The 18,132-nt window shown below is 42.6% G+C and overlaps 1 protein-coding gene across 1 annotated transcript; it reads right to left on the bottom strand.

Annotated features, from left to right (window-relative positions):
* Window positions 1–463: 463 nt before the first annotated feature.
* On the bottom strand, window positions 464–15,692 carry LOC311121580 (cyclin-dependent kinase 14; the record flags this gene model as incomplete). The annotated part of the gene is made up of 5 exons (XM_084196041.1): window positions 464–526; window positions 3,528–3,622; window positions 6,184–6,263; window positions 7,270–7,364; window positions 15,462–15,692. Coding segments are annotated over 5 exons (564 nt in total), but the record flags the coding sequence as incomplete, so codon positions are not given.
* Window positions 15,693–18,132: the final 2,440 nt, after the last annotated feature.

Here is an 18,132-nt window from a genome sequence, read left to right on the forward strand (position 1 = left end):
GAGGCAGGCCGTCGGTCGTCAACAGGATAAATACATGACTTACGGAAATCCTTAGTGACAATATTAGGTATGAAGTGTTACATAACCCACTTTGCCTGATCTCACCCCCTCCCACTTCTCAAAGGACCACTCTACACAACACCCCCCTTTCACACCATCCCTCCCATCCTCCATGGCCCCATTCACTCCATCACACTCCCTACCTTCTCCTCGTCCTCAACACACCTCTACACAGAGCCACAGGAAAACGTTGCTACTCTAACAGTGTGTGTTACTCCTCAACTGTATATTTTATTGAAGTAATTTAAGCAAGCCTACAGGACACTGCTACTATCTAACCATGTGTGAGTGGGCATCACTCCTCAGCAGTGTCACTGTAAAAACTGTAGGATTTGATTAATGACGCTAAGGACAGTGTAGTTGAATGTAGTAATATAGTAATGATAATGAAGAGCAGTCTTACCTTCACATTGTCTGGATGCAGTCCTCCTGGGTGCCTGTCCATGTACTGGCACAGATCTGTGTGCTGTCAGGGAGAAAGAGAGGACAGTTTGATTATAATATGTCTAAATAAAGAGTCATAAAACACCAAATCTAATCACAGTTACAATGCATTGCAATGAACCAAAAATAAGTCAATATGAAAAATGAAGTATTAATGTATTGATGCTGTTCAGTATTTTATGGTATTTATTTGAACAGTAAAAGCAGCAGAGAGAGGTTCTTGGCAGTGAGAATATTGGCTTTTTGTTTATTGTTATGCTAGTCTTGAATGTACCTTGGTTGGAATGTGAGCTTGGTTTGAGGATGGAAAAATCTGCTAATGGAAAAACGTTATTGGCTTTTATAGCTTTCCCCTTGCTAGTCAAAGCAATTCTGACCTACTGTCATCCGTCCATGATAAAATATCAGTATGGCGCCAGGCTGGAGACACAAACTCAATCATTAAATTGCAGCAGACGTCAGTCGCAGCATTTATTTTATTCCCCAGTATGTCTCCCCCGTCTGCGGATGAATGATATCCGGTCTATATCAACAGAATGATCCACAGAGGGAACCTTTGGTACAAAGCCCTTCATGTGATTGTGTGGAGGGATGAGAGAGGGAGTGACACTGTCTGTATGTCTTTAAGCGCTGTATGTAAGCAGAGTCGTCTGTCTGTCCGACGGCGGGAGAAAAGAGGAATTACCCTGATCTGCACTTCACTGATTTATTCTTCCAGCAGACCTGGGGCACACACACACGGACAGACGGACACACACACCACAGCTCGAGGGCCTGGGTGATATTTGCGTACCCCCGCTGCTCCTCACACCGTCAGATATAAATGTGTTCCTTTCATGAATAATTCAACCTGACTCTGAAACAAGCCATGCCTGTCCACCTTACTCAAAACCTGCTCTCACTCTCTCTCTCTCCCTCCCTCTCTCTATATTTCTCTCTGTCTTTCCCTCTCTCTCTCTCCATATCTTGCTCACCCCCACTTTCTCTCCATTTCATCTCTCTCCCTCTCTCTACCTCTCTCTCTCTATCGGTCCCGCTCACTCCCTGTCAATCGTCATTACCTGCTAGATGAGAAAAATGAATTGATTTGGCTTGGTGTGGAGCCTTCTGTATATAAAAGAGTTTGGAATTACAGGTCTGAACACAGCAGAATAGAACAGCATGAAACTGGCTCCACAGCAACGACAACACACAGATCCACAGTGTTGCATTACCCATTTCTGTCAAATATACGCTATCCACTCTGTCTGTTCAACATTCACAGTGAGAGAAGGGTGGTCTGTCATAATAAAGGCTATGGAGACAGATCCTTGTCAACCATGTCCACTTACAGACAGTATCTACTTGATGAATATATATATATTTGGAATTGGTTAGCTCCTATATTTGCACATGGAGCAGAGAAACAGCAGTGAAAGACCTCCACAACCCCTCTATCCAGTCTGACCTCTGTTCTCCAGGTAATCAAAACGTACACTTTAAGGACAGAGAGCATCCTCATTAGAATCCCTATAACCAGCTTTTTATTGCATTCATTTTGAAAACTTTTATGCGGTCTACTAGAAAGAAGTTTGCGATCGTCCGGTCGACCGCGATCGACACCCTGGGCACCAATGGTATATACAGTCCAGTATCAGAGCTGGCTCTTGATATGTTGCACCAGGCCACATAGCACACAGCACGGATGAAAACAAACATGGAGCGGGTCTTGTTTTGCATATCAACATCAAAGAGGTTGAACTATTTACATATATGGTCGATTGGAGTAATGCTGAGCAGGGACTTTACTACTCCTAGAGTTTGGAGATTGGTATTCTGGCTGGTTTGAGCCTCATCAGTGTATGTTATCCATATGCATATATGTCAGCAGTAACAACAGGCCACACTACTCCACAGCAGAGAGAGGGAACTCCTGCTGCTATTGCTGTCCACAGCATGTGTGTGTGTGTGCATGTGTGTGTGCATGTGTGTGTGTGTGTGTGTGCATGTGTGTGTGTGTGTGCATGTGTGCGAGCGTGTATACATGCCTGTTTATGTGTGCTATGGAAACCTACAGAAACAGCAACCCTCAATTAAAATGTTCCTCCATGATGCCAGGGCTGGGTTCAGAGCTGGGCATGAGGCTGCCATGCCACTAGTGGTTAGGCCACCATTCTATGGCACTCAGATCACTGTTCCTGTTCAAAGCCTGGGGGAAAATAACCCAGGCTTGGGTTCTGTTTTTAACAGGCAAGACTAAACATTACTAAACGTTTAACCATCTTATAAACAAAAAATATGTGTGTAAAACTAGCCAGAGCTCATACCTCTTTGGACTGGGATTAAATAAATCAATGTCATGAACTGAAGAGTGAGAGGTCAAATTAATCAAACCATTAAACAAGTTAGTTATTCAAGTTCTAGAATGAAACTGTGGCTTTTTGGGCTTTTTGAATTTCATATTAAAATACATTTTACACAAATAAAATATATTGATCCTCTGCTGACTCACATATCCAGTTGGTGCTGTAACACTCACCACATACTCAAAGACCTGTACTGAGCTAACCCTGTAACATGATGTACTACAGTACCCATGATGCTCTGTGCAACATATCCAGTTGGTGCTGTAACACTCACCACATACTCAAAGACCTGTACTGAGCTAACCCTGTAACATGATGTACTACAGTACCCATGATGCTCTGTGCAACATATCCAGTTGGTGCTGTAACACTCACCACATACTCAAAGACCTGTACTGAGCTAACCCTGTAACATGATGTACTACAGTACCCATGATGCTCTGTGCAACATATCCAGTTGGTGCTGTAACACTCACCACATACTCAAAGACCTGTACTGAGCTAACCCTGTAACATGATGTACTACAGTACCCATGATGCTCTGTGCAACATATCCAGTTGGTGCTGTAACACTCACCACATACTCAAAGACCTGTACTGAGCTAACCCTGTAACATGATGTACTACAGTACCCATGATGCTCTGTGCAACATATCCAGTTGGTGCTGTAACACTCACCACATACTCAAAGACCAGTGTCAGGGTTTCCTTGGTGTGGATGATGTCATGGAGCAGCACGATGTTGGAGTGCTTCAGACCTTTCAGAAGAGACGCTAGAAAAACACAGGATACAGTATTATCATGATGAAGCAGTTACATGCAAAACTACCATCAGTATTACCATTAATTTACAATATGATAAAGAAAAGACTAGAATAGAATATAGCCTAATAGAATATAATAGAATAGTGGATGGTAATAGTAATAGTCAGTAGTACGATTTAGAATAGAATAGAACAGAATAGAACAGAAAGGAATAGAAAATAATAGAATGGAATGAAATGGAATAGAATAGAAAATAAAATAAAATAATAGAATAGTTACTACCAGCAACACTTCAACTACATCTATGGCAATCATAGATCTCACTGCTTTAAAATGGAGTCAATGTAGTTATGGTGAAATAGTTATCTAACTGGTTTCAGTTTGCCACCAACTTTTTGACAGTATGAGAGAGAGAGAGAGAGAGAGAGAGAGAGAGAGAGAGAGAGAGAGAGAGAGAGAGAGAGAGAGAGAGAGAGAGAGAGAGAGAGAGAGAGAGAGAGAGAGAGAGAGAGAGAGAGAGAGAGAGAGAGAGAGAGAGAGAGAGAGAGAGAGAGAGAGAGAGAGAGAGAGAGAGAGAGAGAGAGAGAGAGAGAGAGAGAGAGAGTGAAAGCCAAAGCCTTGGGGAGGGATCATCACTCCCATTATTTGGGAGGCAAAGCTCTGTGTCTATTGTGTCAGCTAGCGGGCCAGGCGTGAACAGAGCAATTAGTGGTAATAGTCAGCGTCGCTCTAAACCCTCGGTGGAGGAGCCATGCTGCGCTGTATCAACTGGCAGCTGAGGAGGGAGTGAACACTTCAAACAACACCTTTTCATGTGTTTGAAAGATGTGATCAGAGGCACTACGGCTCCACCAAAGACTTTCTGCTCCTCTCCCACCACACAATCACCACGGCCGAGCCAAACAAACATTTGACAGAAATCTTATCTCGTTAAGAGCTAAACAACACAGGGAACGGTTTCATTTAGAACAGAGAGCCGGAGCGGCATATTAAGTGTGTTTTTATTATGAGAAGCCTAAATGGGATTTTCAGACTGTTGCGAATGTGATTAATTTAGCGAACAGCAATTCTGTTTCAAGGGCAACGGAGAGAGAGAACCTATGGCGTCGTGATCTGCAGAGCAAAGCACACAGCACAGAGCCATTGTGCATGAACACCTAAAGCACTGAAACCCCTAAAGATCAAAGGCAATGCTCCTCTCACACATATCTGTCTTAGTGCTATAGACAGGAGCTACCTCAAAAGGCTGCTGTACCAATTTAGGTAAAGATCTAGATGGGCTATACACCAGTCCCTCCCTACCTCCTGACACACAGAGACTGACTGTGTTGATAATGTTATTGTGTGTTCCAATTCACACACACACGCATGCCCACATACATGCACGGATGCGCACACGTATGCAAGCACGCACGCATGCACTCACGCACAAACACACACCTGGGTCCTCTCTCAGGGGCGTCGGTATTGCTTTCAACACCGCCCTGTTATTCTGTCCACGTTTCCACTCTGGGAGCATCTCGGCCCAGTAATCGTTGAATTAGTTAAATTTCAAAGTGCTTTTCTGATCCGCTCACCGGGGGAGAGAGGGATGGGGAGGAAGGGAGGGAGGGAGGCCTGGGCGGGGGGTGAGGAGGGGTGAAGAGGGGCTGGTGCATGGCTCTCAGCTCTGTTCATCAGCCCAGGATCCCACAGATCAAACAGCCAGAATCGTTTTCTCATCTAATTTTCTCATCTAAATGAAGCAAGGCTCCAGCCCAGCCAGGCCCAGCCCAGCTCTGCCTGTGGAGGTGGAGGTGAGTGTGCCACATATTTCTCACACCCACCCTCACATTCAGGAACCTCCAAGCCTCCTAGCCACTCAGCTCCAGTTAGCTAGAACACCAAAGACTGCTAGCCGGCCTTCACACAACTTGACCTGCTGTGACACACGGCCAGGGACCAGGAGAAAGCACCGCATGGCAAGAACATCCCTCTGAAGTGATTTAGCCCAGTGTGGCAATGGAACACTATGCAGACTAATGTTTATTCCATATGTAACTCTGTGTTGTTGTTTTTATCGCACTGCTTTGCTTTATCTTGGCCAGGTCACAGTTGTAAATGAGAACTTGTTCTCAACTGGCTTACCTGGTTAAATAAATAATAATAAGGTAGACATGGCCCATGGGATGGGTTCATAAGGCTGAAAATCAGTCAGATCCCAATCTAGCTAACACAAGAGGCAGTTTTATATTTGGGTTGTGCTGGGAAAGACTTCAGATTTGGCTTTTCTAGATCACATTTACATTTTAGTCATTTAGCAGACGCTCTTATCCAGTGCATACATTTTTTTTTTCTTCATACTGGTCCCCCATGGGAATCGAACCCACAACACTGGCATTGCAAGCGCCATGCTCTACCAACTGAGCTACACATTTTTTGTTAGAGACGTTAGCACCCCTCTCTCTGACAACAGTCACCATTACAAAAACCGAAATCCACTTAACCCAAGTACCTAGAATAACAACACTTAACCTTATCTTCGAGTCTGTAGACTTCACCTGAGCCTAATGGTGTGACAGAGACCAACCTTCTCTAATGGCGGTGAACGGTGTCCCCTCCTCCTCCTGCAGACGAATCACTTTCAGGGCCACCAGCTTGCCGTTCACCCTGGCAACAAGAAGATAAGGCACCCCAACACGTTACGCTTCATCCCATGAAAAAAGGACTCAATATGAGCCAGGCAGTGAATGCAGAGAATGGTAGATTTCTGTAAGTCAATGAAATGCAATTTAGGAGCACTGGAGTGAGACTTAGTAGAAGACAAGAAGATTAAATAAAATGAACCTCACCAATCAAATCCATTGTAGTGAAGAAAAACACATACAAAGTAACTTCATTACAGTGAGAAATTGTGTAAATGCATTTCAATCCATTTGCGGCTATGACATTTTCACTTGCTACATTTTAATTATCAGAACCTGGGTAATTTTACCGCTATGCACGAACAGGAAAAAATTAAAATAACAAAATAATATCTTAAACAATCGTTAAACAATTCCATTTCAAAGTGATTTAATAAAACAAATTGCATTTCATGGTTGGGGAAGTGCAGATCTTTTATTAGTGTAATATGCAATATGGCCAGTAATTGTTATTACCCTTACCTTAACCTATACCACTTTACTGCTTTATAATTACAAGCAGTTATGTGCATATAAATTGTCCATATACAGTAAGTAGGCAATGCGGAAAATGCAGTGCAGTCAAAAACGTGATTTCCTGTGTTTTATATATATTTCCACACATTTGAGGTTGGAATAATACTGTGAAATTGTGAAAATTATGATAATGCCCCTTTAGTGTAAGAGCTGTTCGAAAAGAACACCTGAAATTTCAGCCTGTTTTGGTGGGATGGAGTTTTGGCCTGCCTGGTGACATCATCAGACGGTAAATTAGTTAATAAACCATTAAGAAAGAGAGTTCCAAACATTTCCCCTTCCCACTCAGACCACTCGCAGACAGTCCTAGCAATATTCTTGCTTGAGAAATGGCTCTTTACTAAAAAAATGTTTTATTGAAAACAATCACATTAAGGTATTATCCAGAAATGATTTGATATTGAGATAAAAACAGCTGCATTGGACCTTTACATGAATATTGTTTTGGCACTCACTTGCTTTTCCCTTTGTATACTGTAGCGTATGAGCCTTCTCCCAGTTTCTCAAGCTTCTCATAGGAATCAGCCTTCCCGAACTTGGGGCTTGTGGGCTGAAACAGAGAGGGAGAATACAATTCAGGAAAAGAGACACCAATTATGGTAGAGAGGGAACAGTTTGGGTGTATTAAGTGAGAGAACAGCCATAGGGACAATCTTATATCTGTGTAGATGATGGAAGAGCCACAGAACTTGGGAGGTTGGTTGATGTACCAGAATTGATACCTAGCAATAATGTTAAGCCTAAGAAAGCTACTATACCTGCTATTTCACAAGGAGAGACCTGGTAGATGTTGTGGTTTGGTTCAAGAGGCCTAAAGACAACAACACCAGATCCATTCTGTAACACCAGATACTAGTGACCCTGCTCGCACACGGCCTGCAGAAAGATGACACGGTTTGTTTCACTAGTTTCTACTCTGGATGATGGAAAGCTTCCAGTCATCCAGGAAATGGGTTGTGTAGGATTTCACACACAGAGACTCTGTAATAAAGGTCTGGAGGAAATATGACTTCAGCTGCTGCAGTTAGCAGGTCAGAACACGATTGAAAGACAAAAAAGAGCAGTATGTGCTACGTTTATCTCAGAAGATCTCAAGAGTATTTTGCTTTTAAGCCACTTCAGACCTTTATTCCACACTTCTCTAACTTATTTTCATATTTCTAGAGTTCATTGGTAAGATAACAGTACAATAGGTGTATGCTATGCAGGTATAACCATTTTATTAAACGAGTATTGGCTGCATGGTATTGACAATCAACTGTTGAATGAAAATAGGACGGGTCCTATCAATGGTTGAATGAAGATAGTCCCCGTCCTATCATTGGTTGAATAAAAACAGATGCAGGTAGGTCCTATAGAGGTGGAATAAATCCTGTCCGTGTCATGTTTCTCTCTCAGCGCTTCGTGGGGATCATGATGGATCATGGAGGATCATGGGACGGTGACAGAGGTGACACCAGTCAGATGAATGATATGTGCCACCTGGCCAGGGTAATGGGAGAACAGAGGACACAACAAGCTACTGGATCGGTTTCATAATACTGTGTCATGTTTAGGGCCTGTTCGATTTGTTCCACTCTTACTAATGTTACAGACCCACTTATCAATGATTTACAGAGTGGGGACAGTACAGGACATAGAAGAAAGGAAGAGAGAGATAGACAGAGAGACAGAGACAGACAGAGAGACAGAGACAGACAGAGAGAGACAGAGAGAGACAGAGAGAGAGAGACATAGAGACAGAGACAGAGAGAGAAAGACAGATAGACAGAGAAACAGAGACAGAGAGAGAGACTGAGAGAATTAACACTCATGCATTCGTCTTGAACTCGACCCATAACACACTGCACTTGACAGTTCAGCTTCCTCCAAAATCTCTCTCTCTCTCTCAGACAATCAGGCCCAAAATGAGCTCAACTAGAAAGTCAAAACCTCCATCAGCAACTCTTCTCTGGAGGAAACTGTGTGTGTGTGTGTGTGTGTGTGTGTGTGTGTGTGTGTGTGTGTGTGTGTGTGTGTGTGTGTGTGTGTGTGTGTGTGTGTGTGTGTGTGTGTGTGTGTGTGTGTGTGTGAGTGCGTGAGTGCGTGAGTGCGTGCATATGTGCTTGCATCCATGCATGCGTCTGTGCGTCATCAAGACTCTAGACTTTCTCTTACATTCCATTGTTTTCTTTAAGAATAACTGAAAAGAACAATGACTGAAGCATTGTAACCTGTTGTGGACCTGTCTTCCCTTTCAGTGACGTAGCATTTCAGCCCTGGTGGCAGACAGACATAAAATATATCTGGTATCTCTTACTGTTGTCATATTTTAAATACAGGGGCTTCTAGAGGTTAACGTCTGGCTGCTGTAATGTCTCTGTTTTATCATTTAAAGAGCGAGTGGACCCGACGAGAGCTCAGGGAAAGCTCCAAAACATTCCAGACAATCCTTGGGGAATAACTCAGTTCTCCCGTCATCACTGTCTGCCTCTGGGCAGTGTGGGCACACACGCTCACACAAACACACACGCACACACGCACACTCGCACACTCACATCTTTTAGCAGTGTCTTCTTCCCTCTGGTTGCTATCTAGTCATCTCCTGCTGCCCAACTAATAAGTCCATGCCGCATTTCTGAGGGTTTTTATAAACAAACAAATTCCCCTCTGGGAGATGACAGGAAGTGAAACAGTATCTGTGAAACCCAGCTGGACTGGCTGCAGGCAGTTCACACATCTCAACCTATTACAGGCCAAATACCGGGCTGTGACAGGCCACTGTAGGGTCTAGTAGGACTCAAATGGGCCAACAATGGGATCTGCTGCAACACAGAATCTGCTGCAACACAGAACCTGCTGCAACACAGAATCTGCTGCAACACAAACACACTCAGCTAGTGTCTGTTATATAGTAAAGGGAGTAGGTCCTGATCCGGGACCAGATATATCCCCAAAGATACCTCCAACATACACAGGAGTACTAAGGGTAGTTTATTCAGCCAGCAGCCTGGTGAGCCATAACAAACACACACTCAGGGCCAGTCAGTGTGTGAAGCGGCTCTCCAGTGGATTGTTGGCCTGATGGTTTAGCAGTACACAGGTTGATTATTAGAGTGATGGAGGTCAGGGTTAAGGGTGAGACACATCACTAGCCTGATTGGCTGAGAGCCTACTACCTGGCCGGATACACCCACTTCATTTCACCATCAGTTAACAAGGAATTGGAGGTCTGTGGATAGAGGGGTAAGGTGGGAGTCCTGGGGGGCTACAGTTCAGCTCTGCCTCTCTCTCTCTCTCTCTCTCTCTCCCTCTTTCAATTCAATTAAATTCAATGTCTGTCTCTCTCCATTTCTCTCTGGGCCTCCTGTAGCTCAGTTGGTAGAGCATGGTGCTTGCAACGCCAGGTTGTGGGTTCGATTCCCACGGGGGGCCAGTATGAAAAATGTATGCACTCACTAACTGTAAGTCGCTCTAGTTAAGAGCGTCTGCTAAATGACTAAAATGTCTCCTCCTCCAGGTTAAGTGCCCCTTGTACTGTACATCTCATGCATTTTTCATGTCCATGAATCTTCAACCAAATGGATTCTATCTGGGGTTCTCTCTTTCAGCCTTTTCATTCTATCTTTTTTTTAGCCTTTGTCCCCTTCCTCCTTTCTCTATCCTCTGGTGGTAGATGGTAAATAGCTCAAGTCTCTTCCTGTCTACCCCATGCTGGTACAGTACTGTGAGCTAAAACCCTACTGAAGTTATTTGACATTAACCAGTCAATGTTCTACAACAAGAGTGCATAGCTCTGGTCCTCAAGGTCCAGGGACAGCGTACACCAGGTGTTTGTCCTTGGCTTTTAATTAGACATTCATTACAATCTGTTGAGCCAGGTGTGTGGACCCTCTGGCCAGTCAATAGCATTAACTGGATGATTACATGTCAGGGAGAGAGGGCTGAAACCTAGCAGCAGGACTGTGGTCTGTGAGGACTGTAGCGCCGAGCTGTGCACCCATGCACTATTGGAAATACTAGAACATCACTGGAATATAAGTGGTTCAGCATGAAATGTTAATAAGAGAAGTAGGCAGGGAAAGATGGCGGATGGCTACAGTCACCTAAGCAATAGGACCATCACATTTACATTTACATTACATTACACTTACATCAATTTACATTGTTAGATATGTTGTGGCCCAAACAAATCATACTGAAAAATTACAAACAAATTACAGAAATGCCGACAGGCAATCTGTCAAGAATAATAATAGTTATTACATCTTATTGTGTGTGCACAATAATAATAATTGAGCTAAATGAAAATACATTGAGGATACGATTTGAAACATGTCTCATGTACATGATTAAGCAATACAGTCTTCTGGTAACAACATTCAATCAGCCACCAAATGGAAATTACATTCTGGTTAGCTTGTTTTCTAATTTTCAGATCATCAATCTTAACCTAATGTAGCACGCCTGAGGGAGGTCGGAAGAAAACGGAAGCATCCGTTTTCAGGCTTCGCCTCTTCTCTGCTTTTCCCCTGAAAACCGGATGCTTCCGGTGACACCCAGCCTGCTGAGGGTGCATCAATCTAAATCTAGTTTTAAATGCCAAAACAAAACAATTGCAAATACAGAACGCAATCTGAGTTTCTACTATGTTTTCTCACATTATTGACAACAACCGTACTGTTTGCCTGATGTTATTGCTATAGCATTGTGTGCTGTATACTAGTGACTGTACTGTACTGTACGTATAGACTGTACTGTGTATTGTATACATTAAAAACAAAAAACTATGTTTTAAGTGAGAAGTAGGCATTGGTCTGAAGCCGAAAAAGAAAGGAAATTCACGAGCACCACAATGCCTACTCCACCCATGCTCTACCAAGGTTTTCCAGCACACAGCTTTGACCTACTACAGTAGCTATGTTAGTCTATTGTGCATTTACAGTTACATTTTAGTCATTTAGCAGACACGCTTGTACTTCCAACAACATGTAAGCAGGTTGCTTAGGATTCAAACCTTCTCAAACAGCCTAATTCATACTCTTAGAGGAGGTGCTCCCACAATGATGTGATTTATACTGCATACAAGGTAATGTATTGCATTCTTTCTACCCACACTAAGACACTGTGTACTGGAGCAAAGCACAGCAATACAAGTGAAAGTACACAATAATGACAAATGGCAACAGAAATAATGTAGTTATTAATCTTTATTTAATATTAACAGCTGAATTTCTAGAGGGAGCGAAAAAACTGAATCCCATTTAAGCCAATATGGCGAAAACTGGAAATGTTTTCCCTGATCTCTTTTAACAAGACAATCGAGAAAGCTCCTGGAAAACACACAAAATAATCAACATCTACCATTGTACCATTAACTATTTACATGAAAATGTACTTTAAAGTTTACTGAAGAAAGGCCTAGTACTACATCTGTAAAAAAAGAAAAGAAAAAGTGAGTTATTACAAAAGAAACAATTTACAATCAAACGAACATTCATCAGACATAGTAAACTTTGTACATACAGGGATGGCCACAATTGCGCTTGAAGAGCTACAGGGTTATGCAGGCTTTCTTGTTCAAACCCAGTTCTACCACACCTGATTATACTATTCAAGGTCTCGATGAACAGCTGAGGTCTTGATAAACAAAAAAGCCTGCATGACGCTGTGGCTCGTCAATAGCAATTTTGGTAACTCCTGATACAAACACTGTGACAAATGACAAACCGCTGAGAAACACCTGTAAAAATATATATATATATATATTAGACAAGTAAAAAACACTTCTAAGAAAAAATATTTACAAATCTGACATTGGATAGGTGGTCTAAATCCTTTAGCTCCAACTGTTTTTAGTAATGCTGTACACAGCTGTCCAACTCCAGTCAAATAGCACACATTCACACATTTATAAATGGCAGTATAAATATGAAATCAGATAGGAGTACTCACAGATCTGGAACCAAAAAAAAAAAAGTGCTACTGGTAGTGTGTGATGTACTGTATGCATATGAATAAGCGTAAGTCGTTTGTCAGCTCGACGTGGGCCAGCTTGACACATTTCTTAGCTTCTCAAATGACAGAAAGTGGCACCTAAAAAGGAGAATCGTTTACAACCTGTGCAACTTATCGCATGCATTTGTAATGTAGGGATGGCGTGCATCTGATGGATGAGGGCAACGACGTCTTCTTTGAGAGTTTGAGAGCTGGTCTCTCCACCGTTCTCTCCTCCGTAGTAGCAAGACGCGCGCACCAGTACCAGTACACGTCACACTCCCTGTCCTTGCCACTCAACGATGCCCAACGTACCCAAAGGCTCATTTAAGAAACACCTAAAAAATGTAATAAACACACATCGTGCATACGTGTGCACACCGGTGTGTGTGTGTTGGGAAAGGGAGGGTGGTGTCAAAAACAATTCACTAAAGAGAATGGTCAAAATAGCCCCCCCGGAAGGCGAACCCAGGACCTTCAAATCCCAGGGTGGTGATGCTAAGCTTTACACTACAAACCCTGTTCTAGGTATGTCAAAGTTTGGTGATGACAGCACGCGTTCGTTCCAAAATGTTTTTGTTGATTCACTCAGTATTGATTGAATGTTTATTTATTTTGCTTGGTAAATGTCTTGTTGTTGTCTAAAACGGTTGATGTGTTGAAAACAGTTTAATTTTATCACATAGCTAACTAAGTTAGCAAGCATGGCATTTTCTTTTGACTGCGCACAGGTCGCGCAAGCAAGCAATGATCATTATGATGTTGTTGTTTTACCTGGATGCTTTGTGGGTAACCTGCACCCCTGCTACTTTTTACTTGTGGATGGCGACTTCAGGTTTTCGGGAACACATTGAAAAGTAACTTGACACTGTGTTGATCAGTCAGCGCAAATTTTGATTATAATGACAAGAAAAAAATAGCATAAACAGAGGAGGTAGCGTACTGAATTAATGCATAAGGCAAGGGATAGAATTTGCTCTGGATTTTCTAACAGCGACACTTTTGTTCTGGCGTGTGCATGTATTATACATTTGCAGCGTGGCAGTTCTCAAAGTTTGGTGTATATAAGTGGCCATAATAGCAGCCAAGGACATTCGCTAGCTTATTTGTTTGTGCTCTGATTACACGCAAGTGTTCAGCCATATGAAAAACCTTCCATAGCAAAATATACCTAGCTACCTTCCTTTTGCTTCTCATCCAACTGGTGTAAGCTAGCTAGCTACAGCTGCAAGCATTCTACTAGCTAGCTGCTACTGTTGCGCAACAACCTAATTGCACCCGGTTTTAGAACTCTGAGATTCGGCTGAAAAGATGATAGCTTTGTCAGAAATGCTACAAAAAGGTAACACATCCTTGGTTTTTATTGGGCAGAAATGTGCACGTGAGAGCAATAAATTGTGAATTTAATCAAAACTGTTGCACCTACAAAACGTATTTAGTCCAAATGGATCTAAGTCTAATTGTCACCTTATGGACGATGTAGCCTCGTTTTAATACGACATCTAAAATTTTAGCTAGATTTGGGCAAAAAATTGTCTAACGACCCTAATGCTAGCAACCCTGTGAAGAATCCGGTATAGTGGTTCTTGGTAACGGCCGGACGGATCATGACGAGAAGCGGGGAGGGTGTCATATTGGCTTACATATGATGGTAGGGAGATTTGAATTTAACATTGAGCTTCAACCAATGCATACTACAGTCGCGCCAACCAGTATAATGTACTGCAGGCCTATATTGTGTACTGTTCGACCGCACTGTGTATTGTATATAGTGTACAGCAGGGTTCCCCAACTGGCGGTGGTTTCATTTGCCCCCCCAAGTTTCCTGAGCAAAAAAACAATAACAAAAAAACATTTTATTTTTTTAAATGTTCATTGTTGGACATAAAAGAAAAATCAGGATATCAGCTCCAAGTGATTTTAATTTTAAAAATCTGTTCCCAAGTATTCCCACGCATAATAGAGAGACACGTGATCGTATACTGTCAGGGTGTGAGTTTCTATGTATATCTATGTGTATGATCTAGTATGTGTAGATCTATGTTGGCCGGGTGTGGTTCCCAATCAGAGGCAGCTGTCGATCGTTGTCTCTGATTGGGGATCATACTTAGGTAGCCATTTTGCCTACCTATGTTGTGGGATCTTGACTCTTGTTAGGCCTGTTTGTGTGTAGCCATTGTGAACGGTACGGTACGGTACGGTACGGTACGGTACGGTACGGTACGGTACGGTACGGTACGGTGCGGTGCGGTGCGGTGCGGTGCGGTGCGTTTGTTGTTTTGTCGTGTGTTAACTTTGTTAATAAACATGTATGCATTCCACGCTGCACCTTGGTCTGACCCGTCTCTCAATGACCGTGACATATACAAATGTAAGTAAGGCTTGAAATGATTATGTTTTAGTCAAACATATCTGTTTGGGCTTCTTGCGGTCAATTTGCAGTCTTCTAATTATTTGTAATTATGTTCCGGCCCCCCGACCATCCGCTCAACAAGAAATCAGCCCTGAATCTAGTTGATGATCCCTGCTGTACAGTGTGTAGACAACAAACTGTGTATACTATAGACTGTACTGTGTATACTATAGACTGTACTGTGTATACTATAGACTGTGCTGTGTAATTTATATACAGTATGTAGCATACAGTGTGTAGGCTACTGTATAGACTTACAGAGCTGGGGCTGGAGTGTCGGCGCAGTTTGGGCGACTCTTTCCCGGTAGAGGAGGCTTTGGAGGAGATACAGGCATTGTTCTCTGAGTGCACCCTCTTCACCTGGCTGGCTGGTTTCTCGAAGGCGTCGAAACCGCTCTGTGTCCGCTGAACCCTTACCTTCCTGTCCTCAGGGATGGTGTCCAGGGGCGTGATGACCGAGTCCTTTCCCTGGCCGCTGCGTGTGGACATCTTTGTGACACATATCTGAGAGGGTGAGAGAGAGACAGGGAGAGGAGAAAGAGGGTGAGCGAAAACCATTTCCCCTCCTCTTCTAGATCTACACTTCATTTAATCTCTCTGTCTGTCTCCATCTCTCCCTCCATGTGGAGTCCCAGTGCTACATCTCTCTGTTAGGATGAGAAGATTTTTATCTCCATATCCCTCTGATCAAAACACAGCAACCAGCCTACTCTGTTTCCTCTGCTGTCTCTTTCACACCCCATTGCTGCTGTGCCTACACTCACACACACACATTCCCTCTAAACACAATGCAACCTACAGGCACCTGCACAGCCGCCAAAGAGTGTGTTGGTTCCCTAGGCAAAAAAGGACCAGGCAGCGTGTCATGTTGTGCCACAGCCTACCTTTCAGATGAAATATTTAGTACTGGACTCCCCAACGAGCTGCTATTCTAATCACTACACATATACAGTGACCAGGCTGCAGCAGAGTCACCTTGGAGCTCTCAGAGCAGATCAGCTCTCACCCAGGTTAGGATTAGGGTTAGTCACGGTACACAGATGGGTTTCTGACAGGGAACAAATAACAACAAACCAGGAGAGGAGAAACTGCCAAGAAAAAATCTGTTTATTTTACAGGTAGAATCCTTAATTGAAGCAATGACAAAGCATCCTCCCCACCCGTTTTGGTAAAAAACAAAAAATATATAAAAGAAAGTAACTATACAGATGAATCAATAATATGTCTTGATATTTGATGGCGGAAAAACATTCACTGTCTACAAAATTTACAAAGAATTAGCGCTGCACGATATGGGCAATTTTCTACCAAATATTGCGAATTTACTTGCGATTGTAGCTCAAAACACTTGTGTAAACTGTTGGAATCATAGAAAAATTATGATCATTCTCATTTTATGGTTGGAATGCAGTTGTTTGGCATGACAATTATGAAAAAGTAAGGGAGGAGATGGTTGTGGCAGAGTAGGAACGATTTAAATAGATATGTACATTGAGACAAAGATTTTAGAATATTCTTCGGCTTTTCCTCTCTGATTATCTCAGTGGATTTAGCTAGCAATTTTTTTTCTCACATTTGCAGCTTGCTAAGACCAACTAACCAGTGTTTTGCAGAGAGCAAGTTACACAAATGAATAGTATAATATAGAACATGTGGATTTATATAAAGAAGCAAAGTGGAAAGCTGCATCGTTCTCATTTGGAAAAATCTGTTAACTGCATGCTGTTTGGTCAATGCATGCTAGTGTTGTCACGATACCAGAATTTTGACTTCGATACCGATAACAGGTTTAGTATAACAATACTCAATACCATCACGATACTCAATACCAAAACAATACCATGGCAACAAGAAGGCATATTAGCCAAAGTCACAGAATGGCACTTGATCCAGACAGATGAACTCAGCTACTGCTCTGTTCAATCATTTGGCATCTTTTGAGTTCAACATCATGACATTATAATTTTTTTACGTCACCATTTTTCAGAGAATAAATTATACAATCAATTTGACTTTGTTTTTATCAATCTAACTACATAACAACTTAATGGTAATCATTTATTTGAATGGTACATCTCTATTGATAAACTCTGAATGAGTCTCTGTCACCCTAACCCATATTGGAAAGTCACACTACGATATATGAGCTGCAAGATTATTAGAGAATGTACGGTAGTGGTTCAGTTACACTACAATATGAGCTATAGATTATTAGAGAATGTACAGTCGTGGTTCAGTTACACAATGAAATCTGGGTTGAGGAGAATATTAGAAGATGTACAGTGAAGTGGAGAGCCGGGAAAGACTGTATTAGAGGATGTACGGTAGTGCTATTAGGGAGGTCCAAGGTAATGCATCTGGCTACAGTAGAGTAGTTACTGATGATGCCATTAGGATGAGTGATGGACAATAACCACAGAGAGAGAGAGACAATATCAGAGCCAACCTCCCTCCCATCATGACTACTTATCCTATTATCTGTAAAGCCTACCCAGTCAGACAGACCAGAGACAACAGAGAGGTTTAGTCCTCATTCACGGCCCTCCTGCCACGGTGTAAAGGTGCATTTCCTTTTCACACAGAGAGACAAAGGGCCAATATGGTAGCCAGAGATGCTGTGAGGCGATAGGAGAAAGAGTGGAAAAAAACACCTCATCCTCTCACCATCACTATCTGGAGCACGTTGCTATTGTTGTCAGTGTTCCTGAATGGTAAATGATTGATGTGTGTGATGCGTACATCTGACACTAACTAGGCCAATCCTTTGAAGGCAGTCTCTCTCTCTCTCTCTCTCTCTCTCTCTCTCTCTCTCTCTCTCTCTCAGCGCATCTTTCTTTGTGATGTGACACCTCTTTCAGCCTTCTCCATCTCCTCAAGGCACTGCTTGTATATATCTGTAGGGCCTATTATAGATCAGTGTGAGGATGGA

This window comes from Coregonus lavaretus (assembly GCF_964263955.1).
Source record: "Coregonus lavaretus genome assembly, contig: HAP1_SCAFFOLD_5293, whole genome shotgun sequence".
Classification (NCBI taxonomy): domain Eukaryota; kingdom Metazoa; phylum Chordata; class Actinopteri; order Salmoniformes; family Salmonidae; genus Coregonus; species Coregonus lavaretus.